This window comes from Muntiacus reevesi, chromosome 10 (genome assembly GCF_963930625.1).
Source record: "Muntiacus reevesi chromosome 10, mMunRee1.1, whole genome shotgun sequence".
Classification (NCBI taxonomy): domain Eukaryota; kingdom Metazoa; phylum Chordata; class Mammalia; order Artiodactyla; family Cervidae; genus Muntiacus; species Muntiacus reevesi.
The window spans coordinates 33,539,521-33,566,619 of NC_089258.1; the positions used below are offsets into that span (position 1 = coordinate 33,539,521).

The 27,099-nt window shown below is 55.3% G+C and overlaps 1 protein-coding gene across 6 annotated transcripts in view; it reads left to right on the forward strand.

The window, feature by feature from the left end:
• RGS3 (regulator of G protein signaling 3) overlaps positions 1 to 22,585 on the forward strand; it is a 101,019-nt gene extending 78,434 nt beyond the window's left edge. For 4 of the 6 annotated variants that reach the window (XM_065946458.1, XM_065946459.1, XM_065946460.1 and 1 more), the window contains 6 exons: positions 5,817 to 6,779; positions 15,160 to 15,224; positions 19,526 to 19,627; positions 19,999 to 20,060; positions 20,676 to 20,842; positions 21,612 to 22,585. In XM_065946458.1, coding sequence (XP_065802530.1) covers positions 5,817 to 6,779; positions 15,160 to 15,224; positions 19,526 to 19,627; positions 19,999 to 20,060; positions 20,676 to 20,842; positions 21,612 to 21,797 — 1,545 coding nt within the window. In that variant the 3' untranslated portion in view covers positions 21,798 to 22,585. Of the gene's footprint in view, positions 1 to 5,816; positions 6,780 to 15,159; positions 15,225 to 19,159; positions 19,427 to 19,525; positions 19,628 to 19,998; positions 20,061 to 20,675; positions 20,843 to 21,611 lie in introns of those variants that run through there. The other 2 variants (XM_065946463.1, XM_065946464.1) reach the window with 2 other exon arrangements.
• The last annotated feature ends 4,514 nt before the right edge of the window (positions 22,586 to 27,099 follow it).

Consider the following 27,099-nt stretch of genomic DNA (forward strand, 5'->3'; position numbering starts at 1 on the left):
GGACCCACTGGTGGGTCCCTCTCTCTGGGCCTGGGCTCCAACCACCCAGATGTCCTCTCTGCCCTCAAGGGCGCTCACCTTCCAGGCTCGGGGCCTTTGTGCTGTTTGCTGCTTTGTGAGCCCATCCCTGCCCCCGAGCAGATTTCGGCCCCAGGGTCCTTTCACAGGGTGGCCTTTCCCACTCGTCCCTCTGTTTTCTTCCAGTTTGCCTTCACGTTATGGATCATAGTGTTTTTCAGATTGTTTCTGCGGGTGATGACTTGGTTCATGCCACTCCTTCCTCTCCAACCTGTGAGCTCCACCAGGACAGAGATCATGTCTTTCTTATTCTTATGTCCACAGAGCCTAGAACATTCTGAGAGAGGCAGGTCTGGGCTGGCAGCGGGTACTGGGTGTCATCCGGTGGTTGTTGCCTAGGGCCTGGCGGGGTGCACGAGGGAGGGGGCCGGAGCAGGGTGTGATGAGCAGGCCACAGGCTGAGAGGCCCCTGCTAGAGCGGAGGAGGGGGTCGTCAGCTCTGTTGGAGGAGATCCAGAGGAGGAGGTGTCAGAGCCAGCCCGTGCTGCGGTCATCCTGGCTGCCGTTGACAGAGCGCTTCATGCACCAGCCCAGGGCTGAGCTCTGGGTGGACGTCCGCTCAGCCACTCCTTCCCTGCATGCTATGTTACCTCTAAGGAAACTGGGGCCAGAGAAGTTACCCTCGAGGTCACCCAGCCAGTAAGTGTGAAGGCGGGGGGGCTCCGTCTCTGGGGCTCTCCTGGTTTTAAGGCGCTGCCTCCCTCCTCCTGGACTTTGCCAAACCCATCACAGTGGGGGCCGGGGAGGAAAACAGTTTGGAGGCCCTGAGCTAGTGGCAGAGGCAGGGCGGTGGTTCCAGCCTCCGGGGGTCAAGAAGCCAGGCCTGGGGAGCTGGACTGAGGCTGATCGGGGGTTCCTGGAAGCCGGCATTGAGCCAGCTTGCCAAACTCAGAGGAGCACCCCCATCTCAAAAGGCAAGCCAGGAGCTCAAAGGGCTGGGTGGGAGTCTTGTAGCCTCTCCCATTGTCCAGCCGCTTTCCCTTTCACAGAACTCCTTCCTGTCCTTTCTCAGACTTGGTTCCCAGCAGTGACCGCCTGGGATCACACAGCTTGCAAATGATGGGGTCAGGGTTCCAACTGGGGTCTTCCGGCCTTCTGTCCAGGCTGTTTCTGAAAATCCTGCGGAAGGGCCCCCCTGAGATAGGGGCAAACCCTGGCACTCCACCCCCCACCCCAAACCCCGACCTCCACCACCCCAGCCCAGCCCAGCCCTGCCCAATGCAGGAAGTGGTTTTCGAGGGCAGATTCGAGCTCGGCATCTGTGGTGGAGGTGATGAGTCATATTAGAGCTGCAGGTTGACTTTGGGGTCAGCCAACCTGGTCCACGTTTAGCAGCTCTGTGACATTGGGCAAGTCACTTCCGGCAGTCTGCCACCGCAGGTCCCAGGGGACGTAGGTGGTGTGAGCCAGGCCTCTGGGTGTCGCACCTGCCACCCTTCCCCAGCCTGTTCCGAGCCCTGGATTGGACTGGGGAGAGGATTTGATTATATCCTAAAGAGCAGCTCCATTTAGAAGGCCTGGTTCATTTCCTGTGTGCTTCTAGCAGGCGAGACATGCACAGAATTAACCCTGGTCCAGCCGAGCCAAAGAAATGATGGATGGGAGAGATACACGCTCTCTGCAGCAGAAGGGCATCTTCTTGGAGCGCTCGGACCCAGGGCCCTGGGCGAGTCAGCTGGTCTCTGGGCCATCTTGGCTGGATTCTTGGCACCCCAACCTGCTGTAACAGCTGCCTAACAGGGTGTCCCCAGCTGCCTGCACTTCCTTCAGAGCACTCACCGCATTCCTTAAGACCAGTTGTTCAGCCTTTGCTTTTCTGCTCAGGGGAGGGCAGCGGTTGCGTCGGACTTGGCCTCTGCTGTCCCCACCCCCACCCCAGGACCCAACTCAGTGCCCGGAGAATGAATGACTGCGTGGACACGTGCACCCCAGCCCTCCCGCCACCCCCATGACCTGTCACCCGCCCAGAGCAGTTTCACATGGCTCAGCTCTGCTTGTGTTGTTTCGCCGCTCCCAGGACCAGCTCCTGCCTGGCATCCGTTCTGTAACGTGGCTCTCGCCTTTCTCTCCTTTCCCATCCTAATTCTCTTCACTTGCAACCCTCTCCCCTGAGGTTTCTGAGGTTTTCTGTTCCAGAGGCCCTCTGCCCTCTCGGGTACCCCATACTCCAGCTTTCCCAGGAACATAGATCTGACCAAGCCTAGTCAGGCGGCTCACACGAAACAGAACCTGGTCTGTTCTGAGCTGGTCCTTCTTTGCCAATGTCTGCCCTGTGGGGATGGGCCTGGGTGAAGGGCCATTGCTCACAGCCTGCTCCCCCTCCCTCTAGACTCCTGCCCCCACCCCCCACCGCACCCCTGCCCTGCGTGTAAAGATCCAAGGAAGTGGGGAGAGACCCTTGACTAGGAGACAGGAGTTCCAGTACTGAATCAGCTTCCCATTTCTTAGGTAATGCCCTTAGCCTCTGAGACCTCAGTTTCCTGATCTCTAAGGGGATGACAACCCACTCCAGTATTCTTTCCTGGAGAATCCCATGGACCGAGGAGCCTAGGGGGCTACGGTGCATGGGGGCGCAAAGAGTCAGACACGACCGGGCGACTCCACAATGACAAAGATAAGCCTAGACCAAGAATAGCTCCCGCTTTATCAAATGCTTCTTTGGAGCCGGGCCCCGTGAAGAGCATGAACTTAGTCCTGTGAGCTTGGTGTGATATCACGGCTCCATTCCAGGTAAGGAATCAGGGCTCGGAGAGTTCGGGGAGGCTTGGCCATGTTTTCGCACAGCTAGGAAATGACACCGCTGGAAGCAAAACCGAAGTCTGACTCGGACTGTCTGAGCAGGAACCGCTGGGTGCTGTGACAGCCCTGGGTCCTGAGTGGTTTCTCAGCGTCCCCGGGGCGGGGGCCCCTTGAGGGCAGAGGCACTTCCCCTCCCGGCTTTGTTTGCTTTGGCTGAGGCAGGCTGACTTGCATTTCTGGTTTTGGGTCTGGTGCTGCACTTTCTCCAGGGGCAGGTGGTTCGGCTGCAGTCACTGCTGGTGCAGGCCCTGCCCCACTCCACCCCCAGGAAGGGGAAAGGTGGCCTGCTCCTCTATCGGGGCCCAGTGCCAGGCCCCAGGGCACCAATTGCTACTTCCGACTGTCCGACTGTTCATGCTTCCAGATGGAGGGGCCTGGCAGAGGGGGAGGTGAGAGAATGTGGGACACCAAACTGTGTGCCCACAGTTTGCTTTTTTTGATGGAGAATGCTTGCTGGTGGGAGGAGGTGGGCAGGAGCTGGGCTGCCCTGGGAACTGAGATTCGAAGGGGGCTTGGGAAGAAAGAGCCAGGAGTCAGGCTCTAACCCCAGCTTAGCCCTGCATTGACGGGTGCCTTTGGGCAAGTCCCTAGGTCACTGTCCAGGCTGGGCCCTCTGTCTTCCTGTCAGTTCAGTGGAGGGTCTCTCTGACCCCCCTGGAACCAAACTAAGGTTCCCAGATGAGATTCCTGGATTGGGGCGCCTGGAATCACAGTTGCCAACTTCGATTCTGGGAGCCTTGACAGTTTGCTTCTAGGGGTCCTTGAGAAAGATGTCCCTCTGTTTGAGTTTTGTGACATTGTTTTCATCACCACAACCCCCACACTACCACCACCATCCCATTTCAGAGCTTTGGACTTTCATAGTGTACTCTCCTCATGTGTCACCTGGGTACCTTGCTTATCCCATTTCATAGGTAGCGAGCCAGAGGTCCAGAGGGTTTAGGGACTGGCTCTTCCTGGCCCCCTGTGTGATTCTGGGTTGGCCCCTTCTCTTTTCTGGGCCTCAGTCTCCCCATCTACGCAGTGGGGATACGGGCTCGCCAAAGTTCCCGGGTCTGGGGCAGTGTGGTCTGAGGGTTTCCTGGGTGGATAATCTTCACCGTGGAGCTGCGGGCAGGATTTGCAGGGCAGACAGTCCTCGGGGTGAGTGGGCCCCTGTCTTTGCCTGTACCTGGGAACCAGATTCTGGCCACATCATCCTGGAGTCCTCTGAGGCTCCCCCTCCTGGCTCAGCAACTTTCTCCCTCCCCCAACCCTGGAGGTGGAGGTGGGAGGGGCTTTCACTTTCATCCTCCCAGGCGGTGGTTTCTTACCCCGCTGGCCTTTCACATCCACTCTGCTGCTCCCAGACGCCACTGTGACCCCTGACACGTGGGTGCGGCAGCTGCCCTAGGCTGCGGCTGGGCCCCTTACTCCCAGCTGTGAGGCCTGGCTGGCCCAGGGCTTAGAAGAGTTCCCAGCTGCAGACATGGCCTTTCAGTCTCTGGCAGCTGTGCCATAGAGGGTAAGTCCTTGCTTTTTGGGCCCAGCTTCTTCATCCATCAAATGGACATGAGTGGTCTTTACAGGAAGAACTCTTAACCTATGTTCTGAGACATTTACCCTGAAATTCTCCGCCTGTGTGTGTGTGTCCTTATCTGTACAGTTCCCATAAATGTGTGGCATCTTCCTCTTTCATTAGTTCCATGTCCTTGTGGCCTCTTCATGGACGGAACCTGGGCTCCGAGCAGTTCCCGGTCCAGCACTCCAAGTCCTTGCCTGTGATGGGGGCACCCAGCCTCGCCCAAGCCTGACCCACTTTCCCGTGTGGCTGTGCCCCTGGGACACCCCTGACTTTCTCTGAGGCCCAGTCTTCCTGTGAGATAGCTGCTTTTCAGACTCAGAGTAAGGGCAGTATTTTCCCCTTTGCAAATGAAATCTGCAGGAACCCAGCGAAAACTCCAAGGATTCTGAAGGTGGTGTGTGAGGCAGGAATGCGTCCTCTTTGGTTTGTACGTGCGACTCCTGAGGTTCCTCCAAACACAGTTTAAAAAGCACAGGGTGGGTGATCCCTCAGTGAGGTTCCACATGTCTATGACATCTGTCGAGTATAGGTATGTGCAGTATTTTGAAGTTCTGGTTTTCTTCCAGTTTACTAGTTTCAAAAAGAGCTGAACATTCAGAGCAACTTCTTCATATGACTCACTAAGGCTTTTAAGAGACTTTGGTTCAGGTGGAAGATATCCTTTGTCTGGGTCTGGGATTCTCTCACTTGGTAGCTGCTCTGGTTTGGGGCTTGGTTTCATTCTGGTCCATGAAGGCCAAGGCTGTCTGCTCCTCATTTATTCACAGAGCAACTTACTCACAGAGGGACCATGACACTCCCCTTCGAGGGCTATTGGGAACATTACATGTTAGTATGAGTGACTCAGTCGTGTCTGACTCTTTGTGACCCCATGGACTGTAGCCCACCAGGCTCCTCTGTCCATGGGATCCTCCTGGCAAGAATGCTGGAGTGGGTTGCCATTCCCTTCTCCAGGGGATCTTCCCGACTGAGGGCTCGAGTCTGGGTCTCCTACATTGCAGATGGATTTTTTTTTTAACCTTCTGAGCCACCAGGAAAGCCCCTGGGGAACATTACATAAGAGGGGTTTATTCTGCCACGGCTCCTGGCATATGAGAGGAGCCATATAATGGTAACTAACCTCTCCCTCTTCTCCCTTAAATGACCAACCATGTTTTGATGGAGTGCAAGTTTCCAGCAAGGCAGTGAGGGTGGGAAGCCCATATTCGGCTAAGCCAAAGGGGCTGTCGGGTTTCCACGGGGCCCTTCGGCTTTCACACCGTGGGGTACAGGGTGTGGGTTTCGGATCGCCGCTTCATTTTCAGTCTCTGTGACACTGACTCGTGCACGGTAATCTCCTCTTGTAAGCCTTTCTCATTTTCTCTTTATTTCACAGATGTTTGAGGAGTCAGAGGCGGATGAGAAGAAGGAGATGCCCGGGGAGGAAGGGAAGGGGCCGGGTGCCAACGACCCCTCACCCAGGAAGGACCCCTCTCCTGGCCAGGAGCCTCTTCCTGGACAAGAGCTTCCACCCAAAGAGGACTCCTCTTCTGGCCAGAAACCTTCTGCTGACCCAGGATCAATGCCCAGCAAAGACTCACCTTCTTGCAAAGAACCCTCTGTGGGCCAGGAACGCTTGCCCAGAAAGGACTCCCCACCAGGCCAGGAACACCCTGCAGCCGCAGTCTTCTCTCCGTGCCAGGATCTTCCTGCTGGGCGAGAACCCTCTCCCGGCCAAGACCCTCTAATCAGCAAAGACCCCCCTGCCCTCCAGGAACCCCCTGCCCAGGACCTTCCGCCCTGTCAAGACCTGCCCCCCGGCCAGGCCTCCCTGGCAGCTGAGCCCCTTGCTGAGGAGACCACGAGCTCTGGGGACCCACCAGCAGCCACAGGGAACCCGCCCGTGGCCGCCAAGCCGAACTTCGTGATCCCCGAGGTCCGGCTGGATAGCACCTACAGCCAGAAGGCAGGGGCGGAGGGGGGCAGCTCGGGCGAAGAGGAGGACGCAGAGGAGGCCGAGGAGGGGGAGGAGGACGAGGATGAGGACACAAGCGATGACAACTACGGGGAGCGCGGGGAGGCCAAGCGCAGCAGCATGATCGAGACGGGCCAGGGAGCCGAGGGCGGCCTCTCGCTGCGCGTTCAGAACTCGCTGCGGCGCCGGACGCACAGCGAGGGCAGCCTGCTGCAGGAGAACCGCGGGCCCTGCTTCTCCTCCGACACCACCCTGCACTGCTCGGATGGCGAGGGCACCGCGTCCGCCTGGGCCATGCCTTCCCCCCGCACCCTCAAGAAGGAGCTGGGCCGCAACGGGGGCTCAATGCACCACCTTTCCCTCTTTTTCACAGGACACAGGAAGGTACGGAGCCCGGGGGTGGAGGGGAGCAGGGTACATGACGGGGTTGGATGGGTCCAGGAGCTGCAGGGAATGAACCTTGGCTTTGTCCCACCTCTGCTTTTGTCTCAACCTTCCAATAGCCTTCTACCCATTTAACAGATGATAAAACTGAGGCCCAGAGGGACCAAGAAGGCAGAACTTGGACTTAAACGCAAGACTTTCTGACTCCAGATATTCTTACAGCTCCATTTTACCGGGGGAATCCACCGCAAGTAGAGCAGGTCTATTTGGATCTGTAAGATCCAACACGTTAGCTGGAGAAACAGTTATAACTTACACTTGGTCCAAGCCTAGCCAGGCTAGAAATTTGTCAGCCCACAAGCGTGACAACACGTGTCTCCCCCATGCTCTCATTATTCTAAGCCATTTATATGAACTCATTACCTCTCACAGCAAGCCCTATGAGGTAGATAGACACTGTTTTTGCCTGCTCCGGATGAGGAAACTGAGGTACCGAGAGGTTATGTCACTCGCGTTGGGCTGCACAGTTTATAAATGTCTGAACCAGAATTAGAATGAGGCTCCAGGGCTGGAGCTCTTAACCACCATGCTCTTTGTCTCTTGCAAATATTTATAAATAGATGAATAAGTGTTTATTGATTTCCTGCTGTGTGCCAGGCCCGGTGCTCTGTGCCACAGCAGGGGCCACAGAGATGCGTGAGGCTGATCTCAGCCTGTGAGGAGTGTGTGTTCTGTGTGGGCCAGGGGGGTGGCCTCACAGTGGAAAGTCTGCATCATGGCTTTGAAGCCCATCCGTGCTCACGCTCACTGGCTCAGTCAAGTCCAACTCTGCGACCCCATGAACTGTAGCCCGCCAGGCTCCTCTGTCCATGGTATTTTTCAGGTAAGAATACTAGAGTGTGTTGACGTTTCTTCCTCCAGGGAATCTTCCTGACCCAGGGATCGAACCTGCATCTCCTGCTTTGGCAGGCGGATTCTTTACCACTGAGCCACCTGGGAAGCCCTTGAGGCCGACTAGCCAATTTGAATCTGGTTTCTGTCCCTCACTTATTATGTGGTCTTGCATGAGCCACTCAGCCCTTCTGAGCCTTAGCATCTTCTCTGAAAAGCAGGGATTAATAGCACTCACAACTCATGGCAATTGAGGGTGAACCCAAAGAGCCTGTGGCTTCCCCAGTGGCTCAGACGGTGAAAAGAATCTGCCTGCAATACAGGAGACGCAGGTTCCATCCCTGAGTTGGGAAGATCCCCTGAAGAAGGGACTGGCAACCTACTCCGGTATTCTTGCCTGGAGAATTCCATGGACAGAGGATACAGTTCATGGGGTCACAAAGAGTCAGACATGGCTGAGCTACTAACACTTTCACTTCACTTTCTAAAGGGCTTGGTGCCTGATGTCATCAGTCTAGGCGCCAGGCAAATGCTGGGGAGTTGCTAACAGTCACTGTGGTGCAAGGTGTTGTTATGACAACTGTTGTGAGGCTTGGGGAGCGGTGGTGGTGCAGGTTCTGGGAGGAGAGACCCCAGGGCCTTAGGGCCACCAGGGAAGGCTTCTGGCCAAAGATGCTCCTCAGCTTGGCTTTGAAAGTTGAGCAGATTTAGAATAAACAGAGAGGATGAGGTAGGCATTCTGTGAAAGAACATGACCTGGACTAAACTGTCTACAGAAGTTAATTTAGCTAGAACAAGAGATTTCTAAAGTGTACAGATGGTTGATGCATGGCATGCATGCTGCCATTCCTGCCTCCAAACCTGTGGCAGACATGACTAATGGATTCCAGCACATTTCCCCTCCAAATTGAGACATGGCCTCAGAAGCCTCTGTAATTTCTCAGCCACTAGCAATAAGGCCGCTCGGCACGAGGGAGAAACCTTCTGCTAAAAGGTGCCTATGCTGGAAGGGTAGGTTGGGGTCCTCCAGAAAAGGGCCTTAAACTTTGTGTCCGGGAATTAGAACTAAATCCCAAAGGCATGGGGACTGGATCTATTTCCTCATCTGTAAGCACTTTTGATGTGCTCTGAAGTCATCAGGGGAATAGGTCATTAATGTATAGATTTCTAATTCCCCTCCCTAGAAGCTGGAATCAGAATTTCCAGGGGGCAGTGCCTAGACCCTGCATTTTAAACCAGTCCCTCAGGGATTGGGACATTTCCCATAGTTTGAGTATCACTGTCTAAGGTCATTTTTTTTGGGAGGCAGTTTCTATAGGGAGTCCTCTGTCCTACTGAAGTGAGGCTTCAGGCCAACTCAGGCCAGGCCTGGACACTCTCCTCTGGACGATGGCTGAGGTCCAAGGACCCACACCCACCTTGGGCCTCCCAATCTCACTGTCCCCACCAGACCCTTCCAAGTTCTGTCCCATCCCCTCTTGTTCCAGTACAGATATTTATATACAGATACATTCACACACATTCTCACATACATTTCTTTTTTTTTCTTTCCCACATACATTTCTAGTTCCCCAAACCAGTTAATCTCAGCTCCGATTTGGGGGCAGATATTTCCGCCTGGTAGTCCAGCAGGCCTAGGCCAGCTCTCTCCCATCCCAGCTTCCTCCTTTGGGAGCTGAAGGTTCCCACTGGCATCCTCCCATCCCCCACCCTCTTTTGGCCTGTTGCCTCCTTTCTTGGGCTTGAGTGACTAGCTGGCAGGGACCTCAGAGGCTGCCACCCTACCACTTGGCTTTTGCTTACCAGGCCTCGAGCCCTTCAGCATTGTTCATATCCTGCTCCTTCCAGACAGCCGCTTCAGTAAGAAGCTAACCCTTGTCAAGGGGAAGTGCAGTCTGGGCTGGACAGAAACTTCGGTCCCCCTCCATCCCTCACTGGCGGTGGGACTTGGGTAAATCCCTGTCCTTCTCTGAGCCTCAGTTTCCTCATCAGTAAAATGGGTATTATGAATAAGTAATACCTCGATCGTAGGGTTACTGGGAAGATTACAGAGCCTGACTTGGGTTAAGCGTTCAGAGCAGTGCCTGGCACTCAGCTCCTGCTGGGTCCTCCATAAAGGGGATCATGCTGACAACAATGGTCATCATGGGAAGAAGGAGGACAGCAAGAGTGGTAGCAGCCCTCCCAGCATTCACTGGGCGTCTCCCGCCCCCATCTCTAGCCTTCGCTGCCGCAAGCTCGGACCAGTCGTACTCATCTTACAGTGGGGAGTCTGAAGCCGAGGGAGAAGGGTTTGTCCCAGGCCACGTGACGGTGGAGCTGGACAGTGGCCTCACCCTGTCCAGTCCTCTCTGAGCCTGTCCTAAACCCTGCACACCTCTAGCAGGGGAGGGGCAGGGGGTTGGGGACTGGCCGCTGGAGGAGGTGGCGGTTTTCCCGTGACTTCCATCTTCCTGGTTTGGGCCCGGCTTTCCAGGGAGGGTCCACGGATGCCAACCGACCACGGTTTCCAGGCAGAGCCAGGCAAGAGGTGAAGGGGAGAGGGCTGAGGTCTTCGGGCTGTGGGGTCAGACTGGGTTCAGTGTCGGCTCTGCCTCCTGGTCTTGAGACCTTGGCCAAGTTACTGAGCTTTTTTTTTTTTCCCTGAGCTTCGATTTTCTCTTATAAAACAGGAGTGGCTAGGTCTTCAGGGAGTTGTCACAGGGATTCCAGACGACTGCAGTCTATTGACAGCTCTGTGCCCACGGTAGTGATCCTGTGATCCAGTGAGACCCAGGAGGGCCAGGCAGAGCTACTGTGGCCTTCGGCCAATCATTGTGCTGCCGTGTGGCTGAACTGAGGCTGGCCATAGTGCAATCTGCCCGTCCCAGAGCGACCGTCCCTGCGTTACCCCTCCCCTCTGCTGTGTTTAGGAGGATCTGAACCAGACAGACCTGAGGGATGGAACACTCGGCCACGATCACCTTAGGGGTGGGCTGCCTGAGAAGAGAAGCTCCCTGGGTTATCCTGGGGTTATCCCGTGGTTCCCCCCCTGAGGCTGGCTGGCTCTTGCGCTGGGTTGAGTTGTCCCACAGCGCCCTCTGCCGCCAGACTCGCGTCTTGCCGGCTGCTCCCAAAAGGGTCCGGCAGGACAGGTTTTCTGGGCCCCTGTCTATCCTTTTCCTGGGAGCCAGGGACGCTCCAAGAGCATCTGTGAATTTCACCCCAGCCTGGCCTGGCTCAGCCCAGAATCATGGGTCATTCTTTGACAGCGGGGAGAAGAGGCTGTGGCCCCTCCCTGGCGGTGCTTCCGTCTCCTCTCCTGCAGGAAACCAGCTTGGGCAGAGGCTGTCAGGGGAGCTGTTTCCCATCCAGGCTATGGTTCAGACAAGGGAGCCCTTAAGACGCCTTCCAGTTCCAAGCCATGATGGCATCTTCCAGCCTCCTACCTGTAAAAAGCCAAAAGGATTCGTTCCTCTGTCTAAACAAATAAGTGTAGAGTCTAGCCCCAGTGTTTCTGCAAAGTTCCATGTGTTCTGCCAGGATGGTCTGGGTCAGAGAGAGGAGCCAGGCATGGCCACGTGGCCCCAGAAGTCAGGTCAGGACCAACAGGGGGAATCAGGTGAGGCCCTGCTTACAGGAGACCCCTCAGTCATGGGTGGGGTCTGCAGCCAGACCTGAAATTTTTTTGCTCCTTGCCCGCTTGGAGAGTCCAGGCAAATAGAAATGGCAACCCACTTCAGTACTCTTGCCTGGAAAATCGCACGGACAGAGGAGCCTGGAAATCTGCAGTCCATGGGGCCCCAAGAGTCGAACATGACTAAAGTGACTTAGCACACAGCTCTGGGCCTAGTTTCCTCAGCTGTAAATGAGGGGGAAATAACAGCAAACAGCTCTTAGAATTGTTGAGAAGGTTAAATTAAAGTATGACACAGCACTTTAGCACATTGCCTGGCACGAAGTGAATAACAGCTCTAACCACTAAAAAAATATAGTCACAACCTGAAAGTAGAGAGTTATTTTGTTTGGTGGGAATGACTCTGAGCCTGGGAGATAGCATCTCAGTATATCTGAGAAAACTGCTCCAAGGAGACAGGAGAGGAAGTCAGGCTATATACAAGTTTGCAGACAGTTTGAACATCAAAGATCAGGTATCAAGTTAAGGAATTTAGCATTCTATGTATGGGAAGATGCAAACCTCTGGGCTCACTGAATTCATTCCTTTCGCGTGCACCTCAGCTGTCTGGGGCCAGTCCTGTTTCATTAGGAGTTGGCAGATGGCTACTTCTTGCATTCCCTGGCTCCTCAGCAGTCACTGTTGGTGGTGGGTGGGGGGCAGCATCTGCTGGACCGCAGTTTTGGGAGCCCTTGTTCACATTTGGAGGCCAGAGATCACTGATGTCTGTGACCTTTCTTGTTTATTGATATGGCCGGAGACAGTTTCAGTTCACACCGCCGTAGCTACTAGTTATCAGACTCTTCCACAGGTGTTCATTAATCCACATAACACCCCTTTGAGAGGTCCAATTACTATCCTCATTTTACAAATAAAGAAACCGAGACCCAGAGAGGGGATGTAATTTGGCTGAAGTCGATTAGCTAATAAGTGACTGAGCTAGGATTCAAATCCAGGCAGTTTAGCATTTAACTCTTAACTGTGAGTATTATAATAGTTATAATTACAATATAAACGGTAATTATTCCTCCAGTCCCCGGAGGTGGCCAGGTGGGAGCTGGGCGGGCCTCAGGGACCTCTGTCTGGAGTGAAGGGCAGGCTTGAGTGGTTCTGGGTTCGTCTCCGATCACCTTTCAGCACGGAGGAGGTAAGGAGCAGAGCAGGGGAGTAGATGGGAAGGAGAGACCCTTTGTGTACTGAGCCTCAGGCAGGCCTCACTGCAGTTCCCGGAGACAGGAGGCTTGGGAGCCACGCTGAGACTGGAAAGCAGAGCCCTGACTTTCTGTCTCAGCCTCTTTCTGGCACACAGCACCCCCTTGGCGTGTGGGTTTCGCTGGCCACTTTGGGGGCCGACTCCCAGGGCCTGAGCTCCCCGGCCCCTCTCTCAGGCTGACTGATGAGAGCCGACCCTGGAGAAGATGACCCCCTCCCAGCAGTGGAAGGAAGAGCCGGGTTCCCAGCAGTGCAGAGGCTGGGGGTGGAGGGCGGGGCGGGAGTGGTCCCCAGGCCCATTGTGTGGGGCCGATAAAGTGCGGAAGCTGAGGTTAAATGGGAGGAAGCCCAGGCTCTGGGCCCTTTCCCACGGGTGGGGGCTTCAGGCCTTGCTTGGCCAGGCCAGACAACTGTGACCTGTGTGCAAGGGCGAGACGGTGACAGCAATCACTGGGCGGTGAATGCTGGCAGCCCCCAGTTCCTGAGGGTGACCTGTGTACCAGTCTGGGCCTCGGGGGCCCAGACTTTATCCTGGTGAATCTTCCAACAGTGGGGTGGATGCCTCTGCTGGAGCTAAAGAAGCTGAAACTGAGAAAGCCTGGGAACGTCTCCAAAGTTAGTGGAGGCATCATCCGTGCCCAGGCTGCAAACTATAGATCCGGAGTCCCGCACCATAGCTGGGCGTGTGCCTGTGTGTGCACGTACACACGTGTTTACAACCTTGGTGGGGCAGCTTCTCAGGAAAGACGCGGTATTTCCCCTGAGTCGTTCATTGAAAACCTTCATAATGTGTCCTGTCCTTGCATCTGAGTAGCAGCATCCTCTGGCAGAGAAACACAGCCCTTAAATTCAAACAGACCTAGATTCCAGCTGTCACGTAAACGCTGGGTGTCCTTGGGCAGATGACTTAACTTCTCTGAGGTTCTGTTTACTTTATGGACTTAACTCTGAGACTAATGAGACAGTGTCTGGATGATGTCCTTTCTGAGGTCTGGCCTATAGCATGAACTCCATGAATGAAGCTATAACTCATTCATCCATCCATCTCTGGGTCATTGCCCCACTGAGGCTGGTAGCTCCAGCTATATCTGGATTTAGCCCACTTTTCCTCCCAGGATTGAGAACATGGTATTTTAAAGTTCAGCCCATTTTCTTTATTTTACAAGTGAAACTGAGATCCAAGGTGTGACTCATAAGTCAGAGCTGAGATCCATACCTGGTGGCTTTCTGTCTTGTCTTAGGACATCTCAGCCGCAGCTATTCCAACATCTCAATGCATTTGCTGCGCTTCTGCTCTGGGGTGGCACTGCAGGGGTCTGATTTCTTCAGGAGGAGGAGGGCAGGGCAACAGAAGGCGGCCCCAGGAGAGACGGTGGGAGTCTGGAGTGGTGTGGAAGAGCGGAGGGGTGACAGACTGGGAGGAAGTCAAGATTGGGCAGAAGAGGAGGAGGCATTCCAGGAAGGGGGCACGGCACAGGCAAAGGCAAGGAGGGTGGACGGAGGGCAGGGCAGAATCTGGGGGCTCAGTGGAACAGCAGGAAATAAAATTGCAGGCCATCAATCAAGCAGTGAAGCCTTCAAGACTCATCCTTCCCAACCTGCTTCCCCTCTCTCTTGATTCATTCATGCATTCAAGTATTTCTTGAACTCCTAACATACACCAGGCCCAGTCAAGGTGATCTAGACAGAGGTGAAGGCAGACAGAGGCCTTGCTCTTGGGAACTCCCACTCCAGTAGAGGAGACAGATCGGAGAGGAGCCATGTTGGATACAGCAGGGTCCTCGAAGGGGTGAAGAGGGCACAACCTTGGGTCTAGGGGTCCAGGAGGGCTTCCTGGTTGAGGAGGCATTTAAGCAGCTTACCTGAGGTTTAGGTCTTTGCTGAAGCTGGGTCTTGAAGGAATGGGAGGTGAGAGAGTCACCAAAACATCTCCTATGGAAGGAAGAACGTGTACAGAGCCCGGCTGGGAAGGTTTTTGGTTGGAATGGTTTTTGGTTGGAATGGTTTTTGGTTGGATGGCAGGTTGAAGAGGTTGCTGGAGCAGAGGTCAGGCCAGAGAGATAACCGACGGAGTTGTAACTGACGGCGATATGGAGCTTTCTGCCCATATCCTAAGATGGTAAACCCTGTACATCATGTCCTGGAGTTTGGACATTGTCTCAAGGGTACTTGGGAGCCAGGGAAAGCTTTAAGGCAAGAGAGGTACTATCCTATGTAATAATGCACTTAATACACGGCTGACCCATCCCAGGTCTCTTTAAAAACCTCAGAATCCTGAGTTGGTAAGTCACTATGATCTCCATGCTGAAATTAAGCACTGGAGGCTCAGAGAGGGACAGCAGTTGGCTGAGTCATGCAGTAGAACCTTGACTGAAGCTGTGTCTCCGTCCTGCCCTACTGCTGTGAGCGCTGCTCCCGTACAAGCCGCGTTCCTAGGTGCAGGAGGAGGACACTCCGTGAGCAGGCTGCTCCTAGCAGCGGGGTCTCCCTCCCTCCGCTGTTCTTCAAGGGGTGGGAGCATGGAGGTGGAGGTGGGCTGGTTGGCGGGACCTGCTAGATCGCTGAGCCTCTCTTTGCTCAGACAACAGCTCAGGCTGCAACGTGTCTGTGTTTTCTCTGCAGATGAGCGGGCCTGACACAGTAGGGGATGATGATGACACCTCCCGGAAGAGAAAGAGCAAAAACCTGTACGTTGGAAAGATCTATTGGTCCTCACCCTAGTGATGGGGGCGGGGGAGCGGACCCTGCACCCCTCCCCTTCCCCGTCCTCCAGCTTATTCTCCATGCCCAGTGGGCCAGCGGTAGAGGCAAGGAGAAGGGGTTGTATCCAGTCCTACCCGAGACAGACACTCATGAAAAATAGGGTCTTGAGACCTAACCGTGGCCCCAGGGTGAGATCAACCAGGGCCCTGAGCACCCAGCGCTGCCCTCAGCGTCCATCCACAGAGTGAGGCAAGGTGCCGATTTAGTATCTGGAAGCCACAGGGAATCAAGCAAAAGCAAACGGGCTGGCTGCCCCAGCCCTGCCCAGCTGCTCAGCCAAGCGGTGGCCAAGTGACCATGACAAGGTCTTTGCTCCCCCTGAGAAAGGGTGGACCGGTCACGAGATTCCGCTTTCTCCACTGAGCTCTTGAATGCTGGCAGTCCCGGGCATGGCCAGCAGGGGGTGCTGCGGGCTCAGAGAGCAGATCCCATGCGCCCCATGCCTTTCTGCCCCTACCGCCTCCACAGAATTTATACTTTTCATTTGGAGGTTTGTTAGAGGTGCTTATTCATTAGCAGAGAGTGAGGGGTTTTCCCCACGGTCTATTTGTACTCCGGGCCACAGAGACTGCGGGCAGGGACAGAAGAGAAAGCGCTGAGGGACGCGGTGGCCTGCAGAGGGCACCCCTCCCCTCCAGGTCCTGCAGTGCCAGACCATCGCACGCCAGTTAGGCTGGGCTCGGGGTCCGGGACGAGTCCTTCCCAGATGCCTTCTGCCACGTTCTTCCCTGACCTCGACCTTGGCTGGGTTCCACTCCCTAGAAACTCTCCCCAGTTTCCTCTGCCCTCTCGTTTCCTGCAGCAACATTAGGCTTCTCCTCTCACTCTGCGGCCAGGAACGGTCGCACTTTCTAGGGAAGGTGAAATGCACAGAGATGGTTCTTTGTACCAACCATTTGGTGCAGGCGGCACCAGAACGGCTGACGGTGGTACGCGCAGGGGTGCGGCAGTGGAGGGCGGCAGAGGGCAGGCATCCAGGGTGCTGGAGCTCTCCTGCCTCACCCACTCTGGCCTTCTTTCCAAGTGGGGCGCTGCCTCTTCATGGCTCACATTCTTAAATGCTTAGGCGAGGACTCTTAGAACCTGCAATGATAAATAGCTCATGTTGATTGTGCTAGGCATTGTTCTATGCGCATTTACATATATTATCTAATTTAACCTTTGCATGCACGCATGCGTGCTTCAGTTGTGTCTGACTCTGTGACCCCATGGACTGCAGCCCGCCAGGCTCCTCTGTCCATGGAATTTTCCAGGCACGAATACTGGAGTGGGTTGCCATTTCCTACTCCAAAGGAACTTCCTGACTCAGGGATCAAACCTGCGTCTTTTTGCAGTGGTAGGTGGATTCTTGACCACTGCGCCGCCTGCCTTTACAATACTTAAGAAAAAAGAAAAATTACTGGAGTATAGTTGGTTTATAATACTGTGTCAGTTTCTGCTGTAGAGCAAAGTGAATCACTTATACGAATATCCACTCTTTATTAGATTTCCTTCCCATTTAGGACACCACAGAGCCCTGAGTCCCCTGCGCTGAACGGCAGGTTCTCATTAGTCATCTGTTTCATAGTCGTGTGTGTGTGTCAAACCCAGTCTCCCAATCCCAATCCGTACCCCCCCTTGGTAACCTTAGGTTTGTTCTCTATATCTGTGACTCTGTTCCTACTTTGCCAATAAGTTCATCTGTACTATTTTTCTAGATCCCGCATAGAAGTGACCTTTACCATACTTTTTATTTTACTTTCCTTTTTTCTTATTTAACCTGTTTTACAAATGAGTGAACTGAGGCAGAAAGAGGTTAAGTTGGTTTTCTGAGGTTAAGTTGCTTTTCTGAGAGTTGAGATCTGAAACCTGGCATGATGGCTCTAAAAAAATAAATAGGCCTGCACATATATTTAAATTTTTTAAATTTATTTTTTCCTTCAGCGCCCGTTATTTATTTACTTTTTTTTTTTTTTGGCCTCATGACACAGCTTGCAGGATCTTAGTTTCCTGACCAGGGATCTGATCTAACCCAGGCACCCTGCAGTGGAAGCACAGAATCCTCACCACTAGACCACCAGGGTATTCCCACAGAGCCTGTTATTCCTAAGCAGAGCACCCTGAAGGAGGTCTGCAGCACCCCTGCTAAGTAGCCTTTGAGCCCCTAGTGATAGGAGTCCATTCTTCAGTGGCTACTTGTTCCATCTTTTCACAGCCCTGATTGGAGGAAAGTGTCCCTTTAGGTTCCTCTTGTGGGTCCCAGTTCTACTCTCTGGGGCCATGTGGGGCATCTCTGACCTCTGCCATCCTTTCTCAAGTTACCTGGGTAGCAATCGGACTTTCGAGGCCCTCTCCAGCTGTGCCGTGCATCTGTGGGTCTGCCCAGCTGTGCATCTAGGGCGAAAGGCTTGACTTGGCAGGGGCTTCAGCCTCCTCCAGCCACAGAGAAACACAGTGGTCTCTGGGCCAGCAATGAGCCCAAGTGGATGGCGGCAGCCTGCAGGTTGGACCCTGCAAGCTCTTCCCCCACTCCCCCACTCCCCCCAGCTTCTATGTCCTCACCTCGACAGCAGGCCAGGAGCCGGGGTTTGAAACAGAGCACTGTGCCCCAAGAAGCTGGGCTCTCTCACTCCTAGCCCCCCAAGGCTCTCAGAAGGCCTTGATCCTCACCAGAGGGCTGCCTGTCCCTGGACTCCTTGGCTTTGTCTCATTGGCTTGGAATCTGCTAGAGCAGGGCCCTCATCTCAATCAGCTGCCCTAGGACCTCAGGGTCCATGTAGATAAGCCTGAGTGCTTTTGCCCCAGACACTGTGCTAAAGTTTTATGTGCATTTTTTCCTTGCCTCGAAACAACCCCAGCAGATGGTAGGTACTGTCATCATCTGTGTTTAACAGATGAGAAAACTTGACATTCAGAGAGGTTAGGTAACTGGATAAAGGGCACTCAGCTGGTAATGGCTGGGGCTGGGAGCTGAACCTGAGACGGTCTTGCTGCAGCACTTCTGCTCCTAACTTCCACCTGCACCACTTGCCTTCATTAAAAGGGCATCCGGTCGGTCTTAGGGCCCTTTGAAGCTCGGGTGGCTTCAGAAGTAAGCTGCCCAGTGTATAAAACACATTTGAAAGCTCCATTATTTAAATTTCTTTTACACTTACTTAGCTTTACGATTTTGATAGCGCATTTTAAATTTTACGCATTTAATTTTTCGGTTCAGTCAGCATTTGTCATCTTTAATCAGAAGGACAGAGATCAAAAACTAAAACAAAAAAATGTATTATTCAAAAGTCATAAGACTAAGCAGGCGTAAAAAAATTAATTTGTTTCAAATGATGTTTTTGAGAGTTTATGGGCTTTGTACTTTTGAAGGGATTCGAGCTTAAAACTACTGAAACTTCATGGGACATCCTGCATATTCATGGGTGGATATATCCAAAGCTGATGATGGAGACTGAGCGGTCTGCTGGCAGAAACTATTCTCTGGGAGGTGCCCAGAGAGGGGTCTAGGGTCTGGGGAGGCAGTCCTCGTGAGCAGGAGACACTTAACCCTTTTCTCACCAGCAGCTTGCCCACAGGCTGAAATCTGCCTGGGGGAGTGACAGGGCTAAAAATGGCTCTTGGCTAAAAATAGCCGGTCCTGCCACCCTGAGGGGCAGAGCCTCCCTTCCCTCCCGCCTTCCCTCCCTCCCTCCCAGAAATTTGCTGATTTGTTTTCTCCTCCTTCCCAGGGCGCTGCCATGGTAACGGGGAGGCCAGTCACAAATAACGGGTTTGGCTTCCTGCCTGGGCGGGCCCCAGAGGCCGCCCCTTACAGACACATGCCCCTTTCACGGGGCTGCCTCTCAGGGTTGGCCAGGAGGGATATTTTTTTCCCCCTGCTCCCGTCCTGGTCCCTCCCATTTCCTGGCTCCTCCTGTCTGAGTCCCAGCCTGGCCTGTGCCTGGGAGTCCAGTCGTCCGGGGCTGGGATTCCAGTGAGCGCTCGGCTGCCGCCAGCACCGTTGCCGCCTGGTACCCGGCTTGGGAGCAGGAGCCTGGGGGTGCTTGCAGCAGACCGTCCCAGGCAGCAAGGTGGGGGGCCCTACAGCGATGCTCCGAGGCATGTACCTCACTCGGAATGGGAACCTCCAGAGGCGGCACACCATGAAGGAGTAGGTGCCCCTCGCCCCGGCCCCCGCCCTCCGCGCCCTGAACTGGCAGCGGGCGAGTGGACCGGCCTCACCGACCCCCTTCTCTGCTTCTGTCCCCAGAGCCAAGGACATGAAGAACAAGCTGGGCATCTTTAGGCGGCGCAACGAATCCCCTGGGGCCCAGCCAACGGGCAAGACAGACAAAGTGATGAAGTCATTCAAGTAGGTCCTCTCCGGCACCCCTGGGCCCCCTCAGACACTCACGGGTCCCGTGGGAGCAGGGTGGCTGGTGGGCGTGTAAGGGAGAATGCATTTGGCTTGATCGGGCTCGGGGGTGGTGGAGGCTCCTGTGGAAGGAGCCTCGTACCCTGCATGAGCAGCGTGGATGGGGAGCTGCTGTCCCGGGAAGGACGGCCGGGGAGGGGCAGAGGTGGGGGTAGAAGTGATGCCGCCGGCCCCAGGAAAGGGGGTGGGCCCCCTTATGTGCTCCTCATGGGGCTCAGCTACTTTGTGGGGCCAAGGACAGAGGACAGAGGTCAGCTCGCTTCCCTGAGCCTCCCGGCCCCTCACTGTGTCCCTTGCCTCCCCCTCAGGCCCACTTCAGAGGAAGCACTCAAATGGGGCGAGTCTTTGGAGAAGCTGCTGGTCCACAAGTGTAAGTGGGGGCCACCCGGCCTGTTCCCTTCTCCGTGTCCTCTGCCCCGTCCTCCTCTCCTCCTCTCCCAGGCGCAGAGAGAGCATCTGGCCCCAGAGAGGTTGCCTCTCCCTGTTTCCCGGGCCGTCAGGTGTCCCCGCTGTTGGGAAAGGCTGAGGCCCTTGGTCTGGCCTCAGAGCCTGCTGCTGCCAGCCCCTCCCTGTCCATGAGAGCTGGCACTGCTCGCCAGAGGCCTTTGGGACCTGTGTACTCAGACCCATATTCCCAGAATAACAATAAACACTTCCATGGCTGAGGCGCACACGGGGCCAAATCTGCCTGTCATCTCGTGGACGGGAACCCCTTCTGATCCTCACTAGGATCCAGGAGGTGGTTCCCATTTGACAGATGAGGAAACTGAGGCTCAGCTGGGGAGAGACCTGGCCGAGGCCCATGAAGAGGCAATGCAGGGGTGGGGGCCATATCCTGGGCTCCTGGCTCCCAGGAGCGGGTCCCCTTACTAAGCTCCCAGCGTCTGCACCCAAAATGAGCCAAGAGGGTCAGCTGCGGGGGGGGCCTGAGGGCAGGAGGGGCTGGTTTGGCCTCTCACCTCAGGGTCTGGGCTTCTCCTCACAGATGGTCTAGCGGTGTTCCAGGCCTTCCTCCGCACTGAGTTTAGTGAGGAGAACCTGGAATTCTGGCTGGCATGCGAGGACTTCAAGAAGGTCAAGTCACAGTCCAAGATGGCGGCCAAGGCCAAGAAGATCTTTGCTGAGTACATCGCCATTCAGGCGTGCAAGGAGGTAGGGCTTTGGGCTGGGCCCTCAGGCCCCCGTCCCCATGCCCAGCGGCCTCTCGGTGAGGGGGCTGGCTGGAAGCCTCAAGGAGGGGCTCAGCAAGGGGAGAGGCCAGAGTGACTCTGAGGGGCCAAGTGCCCAGGGTGAAGAGGAAGCAGGCTGGGGTTCCCGGGAAGAACAGAATCCTGACTGATAACACGAATGACCACTCTCAGGGTCTGCTCGGTGCCAGGCCCATGCAGAGCCCTTCACAGATGAGCTCTCATATTTAACCCTCAGGACAACCTGTAAAATAGGTGTAAATATTATTTTCATTTTTAAAACGAGGAGACAAAGTCCCAGAGAGCGTAACGTCCCCTGAGTGCTTCCTGTGTGCCAGGCGTTTTCTATTTAAAATGGATGGTGATGCTTAATGTCCACAACTCGTTGAGGAATGTACTGTTATTCCCGCCTATACTTAAGACAGCCAGGGCTCAGAGCACTTAAGCGATTCGCTTAAGGTCACACACCTAACATGTGGCACTGCTGGGATTTGAACCCAGGTAGCCCGACCCTAGAGGTGATGTTTTCAGGCCCTAAAAACTCTTAGCACCCCTGCAGTTAGTGACCGAACCAGGACTTGACTCTGCTAACCTGTGGGGGTTCCCCTCTGAACCTCACGATGTGGAGCAGAAGGGCTTGGAGAGGAGAGGCTGGGCAGGTCCTGACCCGGCCCTCGGCCCCCAGGAGCAGGTCCTTGCAGGCAGCCCTGACCTCATCGCCCTCCGCCCCGCAGGTAAACCTGGACTCATACACGCGGGAACACACCAAGGACAACCTTCAAAGCGTCACTCGGGGCTGCTTCGACCTGGCCCAGAAGCGCATCTTTGGGCTCATGGAGAAGGACTCGTACCCGCGCTTCCTCCGCTCGGACCTCTACCTGGACCTCATTAACCAGAAGAAGATGAGTCCCCCGCTTTAGGGGCCATGCGGGCAGAGCTCAGTGTTCACACCAGGCGGGCTGGGCCCCTCCCCACCTGCCTCCCTCCCCCCTGCGACAGAGGGGGCAAGCAAGCCCCCGGAGGCTGCGTCCGGACAGACAGACGGACATTTGGATGAGAGGCCTGGACCAAGAGAGGCCCAGGCCACTGGAGGAGTCGAGGGACTGGCCCCACTGGGTCCCCGCTGCCCTGGTACGAGGGGGCCCGAGGGCCTGGGCAGGTCAGGGGCCCGGCCAGGCTAAGACAGATCCGGAGCTGCTGCTCCCTGCTGCGGAGACTTCGCAACGACCAAGTTCCTTAAAGAACTGGCTGGTGTGGCAGGGGCCGAGGCCTGGGCCCCGGGGCTCTTCAGCGGAGCTGCTGGGGCTCACAGCTCGGACCCCTGCCTTGAGTTTTATTTATTTAAACAGTAGTTGGATGCTTGGCACGTCGTCCTGTAATAGGAAACCTTTGCCTCATCAGTTTTCCTAATTTACAAGTGCAATATCTTAACCAACGCCTTGTGAAAAAGCCGCCTTGCTGAGAAGGTGGGCACCATATTCCAGTTTCAGGGGATTCACTGGTCCCGAGCCCCGTGGCGGGCAGCTGGGCCTGCTGGACCAATAAGGCCCAGAGGGGCGGGGGCTGCAGTCTGACCTCACACCGAAATCCAGCCCCCTGAGTGAGGGGGGAGTCCCCCGGGGGGCCCCGGGAAAGCATGGCGCCCTCAGACCACACAGCGGCCGAGTTCTGGAGCAAATAAAAGGCCTGTGTTATTTTTTGTTCTTGACCCTGTCTGTGTGTTCTGGTTTCGAGGCTTCCCAGGGCCTCTGGAGCTGGGAGGGTTGGTGGGTACGCTGTCAATCAAGCTTCTTCTCTCTTGCCATCACCTGCCTCCCGTCCTGGTGCGGGTGCTGCTCCCTAACAATCAATCGCCTCCTCTGTGCGTGAACTCTGCCAAGCTTGTCCACTTGTCTTATCTTCCCCGCAAGCCTGGGAGGTGGCGGTTATCCCCATTTTACAGATGAGGCACGTGAAACCCAGGCAGGGAAGGTGGCTTGTCCAAGGTCACACAGCCGGCAAGTGGCAGGGACGGGGCTCAGCCTAAGCCCACCTGACTGTACAGCTGTCTGGATTGCTGTCCCCTGCCGGCTACTAGATGGAGTCCTAGCTGGGCTGCTAACTGGCTATGTGACCTTCAGCAAGTTCCTCCACTTTTTTCTGCCCTGGCACACTCTGAGATTCCAGGGGAACTTATAGGAGGCACAGGGATGGTTGGTGAAGGTGGGTGAGGCCAGGATCTCAGGCAGGGTGTCAGCTGCAGGTGGGTGGGCTCATGGAGGACTTTAGGATGGAGGAAGAGCCGGGAGGTGACAGGGCGGGTCCTTCTGTGGCCCCGGGGAGACTTCCCCTTTGTTCTTAACAGGAGATACCCATTTAGGAAAGGCTGGACTGCTTGCTTAGAGAGGTCGAAGAAAGCCTGTTCAAGCTGATGCAAAAGCTGCCCCTGATGCCCACAGGTACCACCTGCGAGGGTCTGGAGGCAGGGACCAGCGTGTGGCCCGAGGTGGGGACTGGCTCCCTGGGCTGACTCAGATGAAGGCAGGCAGAGTTCCTGCAGGAGGACCCCATCTCCTTGGGGCTTGTTTCCTGTGTGGGGTTTTGGGTTCAGGGCTGCCCCCTGGGGACTTGGAGATGCAAAGGATAGGGGGCTGTGCAGCCACTCTCCTCCCTGCCTTCCCTTGCTGGTCTCCCAGGGCAGGGACACCCCAGGATCCGCCTGCACATGGAGAACATCAGAAACGGTGGTCTCTGGGGTCCAAATGTCAGGCTAGGCAGACAGTAGGTGCTTAATAAGTGTCACAGCCTGTTTCCCCAGCACCGGGGTGTGAGCTCCTCCAGGAGTGGGGCTGGGTCTTCTCCCCGGTTCTGGGGGCCTGGTCAGGGAACCCTGTTGGCTTTGTAAATGGTGAAGGGCTTTCTCAGGGTGGAGCTGCCAGGGCCTCGATGACCCAGAGGGACGGGGGACAGAGATGCGTGCCTGGATCAGAGTAAGGGATGACACTCAGGTGTTGTCCAGGCCTGGAGATTTGGGCAGCTGACAGCTGGGAAAACTGAGGCCCAGAGAGGACTGCAACACCACTCCTGGTCCCCCAAAACGGTAGCCGCAGAGCTGACATCGGCACCCAGGGCGTCAGGGTCTGGGCTCACCTGGCCTTGCTGTGGCGAGCAGGGGCCCCTGGGTCTGGGGGGAGACTCACCTTCCCCTTTCCCTAGGTTCCAGGGAGTCAGCCTTGGGCTGGGCCCTCCATCTTTCCCATCCCCAAGTTGCCATGGAAACCTCAGGCCAGGAGAACCAAGTCAGGCAGATGGAATTCCCATTTCGGAAGGCCCCACTGCCTGGTTTCCATTACTCACACCCGGCGCCCTTGGCCTCCAAGTTGCTTTGGCTGCACACAACAGCTGGAGAGCAGCCTGGAAAAGCGCCTGGATCTGCCTGCCCCACCCCCACTTGGGCTCCCGAGGGACTTGGGCACAGCCCTCACCGCCTTAGGCCGCAGTCCCCTTACCTGTAAGGTGTCTGGACTCTTCCCCATTTCTTCTTTCACATGTGGTCTCCATCTAGCAACCCCAGGCCGGTCGATGTGGGATCTGAGAGCTGTGAGGTCACCATGTCCTGTCCAGGTCCCTCCCCATCTCACAGATGGGAAGACTGAGGCAGAGGGAGGGGAGCAGCAAATGTGCAAGAGGTGCAAGGCCCGGGCTCTGGAGCCAGGCTCTAGGATTCACTTAGCCCCTGGTTCTGCCACTTACTACAAGCTGCAAATCTTTGGAGGAAAAAAAAAAAATCGTAGCCTCTCTGCCTCAGTTTCTCATCTACAAACTGTGCGGATTGGCACCTACCTCAGAGTGGCAGTGACTCAGCGAGGCTGTTGGCAGCGAGTTGAGCCCAGGGCCTGACCCAGGGACCTGCGCCTCCAGCACAAGCTGCCGCCAACCACATCGCTTCTCAGGGTCACAGGGAAGTGGCAAAGCTCACTCTCTACCTTCGTTAGAGTGGACGGGGAGCCTGAGCACCCCGGATCCCTGTCCTTCCAGGAATGGTTTTGCTGGAGAATGAAGCCAGCCTGTTCCAGGGAGTAGGTCACAAACAGTCTGTCCCCGTACCGCTGCCCAGCCTCGGCCTGGCTGCGGGCAGCCGGGGTCAGCTGGCCAACTGGGTGTGAAGGGTGAAAAGGGGAGAGGCAGCGCGGTAGTGCCTCTCGGTGGATAGCAGAGGGCGGGCATTCGGCCCTGGCCTGCCTGTGGCCACTTCACCCAGCTCCGTGTGGACCCTCGTGCTATTGGCCTCTTGGCCTGGCTGGGGGCAGATACGGCCTCCCAGACTCTCCAACCTGGAAGAGACCTTCTGGATCCAACTGCTGCCTGGTGCCTGGGTCCCTTCTTGGGTTTCTACTTGCATCCCTCCTGCTTTGGGGAGCTCAGCACCCCCACAGGTGGCTCAGGAGCACCGGGGAGCCTCTTGGTTCTAAAGTTCTTCTCCAGTGAAGTTGGGATCCTGTGGTGGAGGTGGGGCAGAGGAGGTAGGTCAACAATAGCCCCCATAGGTGTCCTGCCCAGCCAGGCCCCCACGGGCTCACCCAGCTAGCCACCTTCACTCCTTCCCACCCCCTCGCCCTCACCAAATTCCCTGACCTCCCTACCCCCACCTCCCTGCCTGGCTCCCCTGGACCCTTGGCCTAATTCCTCCTCGCTGCATCCCTCCTGCTCGCATCCTATCCTGGAACCTCTCTGATTCACCAATCCTGCCCCTCACCCCTGCCTCTCCCTCAGTGCTCCCAGCCCCTCAAGCGATAGACCCGGGACCTCAGAGAAGCCGCTCCTGTGCTGTTGTTTTGCTTACAATCTGCAACATCTGTGAAACATCTGGCTTTTCCTGTCTTTTCCCTGGTCAGCCAGAAAGGAGGGAAGCGGGTATCCTGGGCCCCCTGCCCCTAGGGGGGCCCCTCCCTTGGGTTGGAGGAGACAAGTTGAGGATGAAGGAGTCTGCTCAGCTCGCTGGGAGTGAAGGCACAGCTGGGGCTGGGGGAGGGCAGGGTAAGGTTGCAGATAAAAAATGACAGCTCAGACCTCACCCCCAGGGCGTTCCACGCCTCACCCTCACCAGGCCTCGCAAGAGGCCTAGAGAAGGTCTGAGAATTGTTTTCATTTCACAAGTGAGAAAGTTAGAGTTTAGAGAAAGTAGACAAGGACGTGGTGGCTGAGTAGGAGCTGGGACCTCAACCCTAACTCCCAGGCAGTCTCAGCTCGTGCCAGTCTGAGAAGTTTAGTGGCTTGGATTGGGGGCTCTTGACTCAGATTCTCCTTGGCTTGAGGGCAGAGCTTTTCTTTTTTTCCTTTTTCGGCTTAAATCATAAAATTTATTCCAGAAAACATTGCAACCACTTTTGTCACTAGATTATATACCAGTAACAGTTTGGGGGGCAGAGTGTCATTTTATTAAGATAATTCAGTGCATATCAGGGACCAAAGTTTTCCATGAAATAACGGTGGATATTTCCAAACAGAATATCTACTAGTATCAGTCAGGTCACAGTTGATTGAATGATGTAATAGCCTAAGCAACAAGCACTAAGCTATATTCCTAACCCCACTTTCCCTAGAACTCAGATTAGACGTCACTTCCTCAGGGAAGCCTTCCCTGATAGCCGTGAGTAGAAGAGGGCTCCGGAGAAGAGGGCCTTTGTCTGCTCACAAACTGTCTTGTGCCTTTCTCGGAAGGCACTTGTCATAGATGGTATTTACTTATCCACATGCGTTCATTTCATTGCTCTCTGTCTTTTGCTCTCAACTACAGAGCCCTTCAGGGTAGAGACCATGTCTCTGTTGCTCCTTACTATTTTCCCAGTACCATTACATTGCCTGACAGAGAGTAAGTGCTTAATAAATACTTACTCAAAGGGTGGGAGGCATATAGTGGTCCTTAGCATGGTTAGTAGGTGCATAGAATGAGCTCATGAAAAAAGGTAAGAAGCTACCAAATAAAGATTGAGTCCTGTTGTGCATGGCAGGAAGTATAAGATAGAACTTTGTAACCTCTCTTATGAAAAGGAAATACACATATGCAGCCTCGGGTTGGCATGGCATCGCCATGATCATTGGGAACCCTAGTTCCTTCTACTTTGTTACTTTTGCCATCCTCAAGTTGTAACTTCTGCCTGATGTCCAAGATGGCTGCTTGAGCTCCAGCCATCACATCTGCATCTGGGAAGGGTGAAGGGGTAGGAGAGAGAGGGCAAAAGG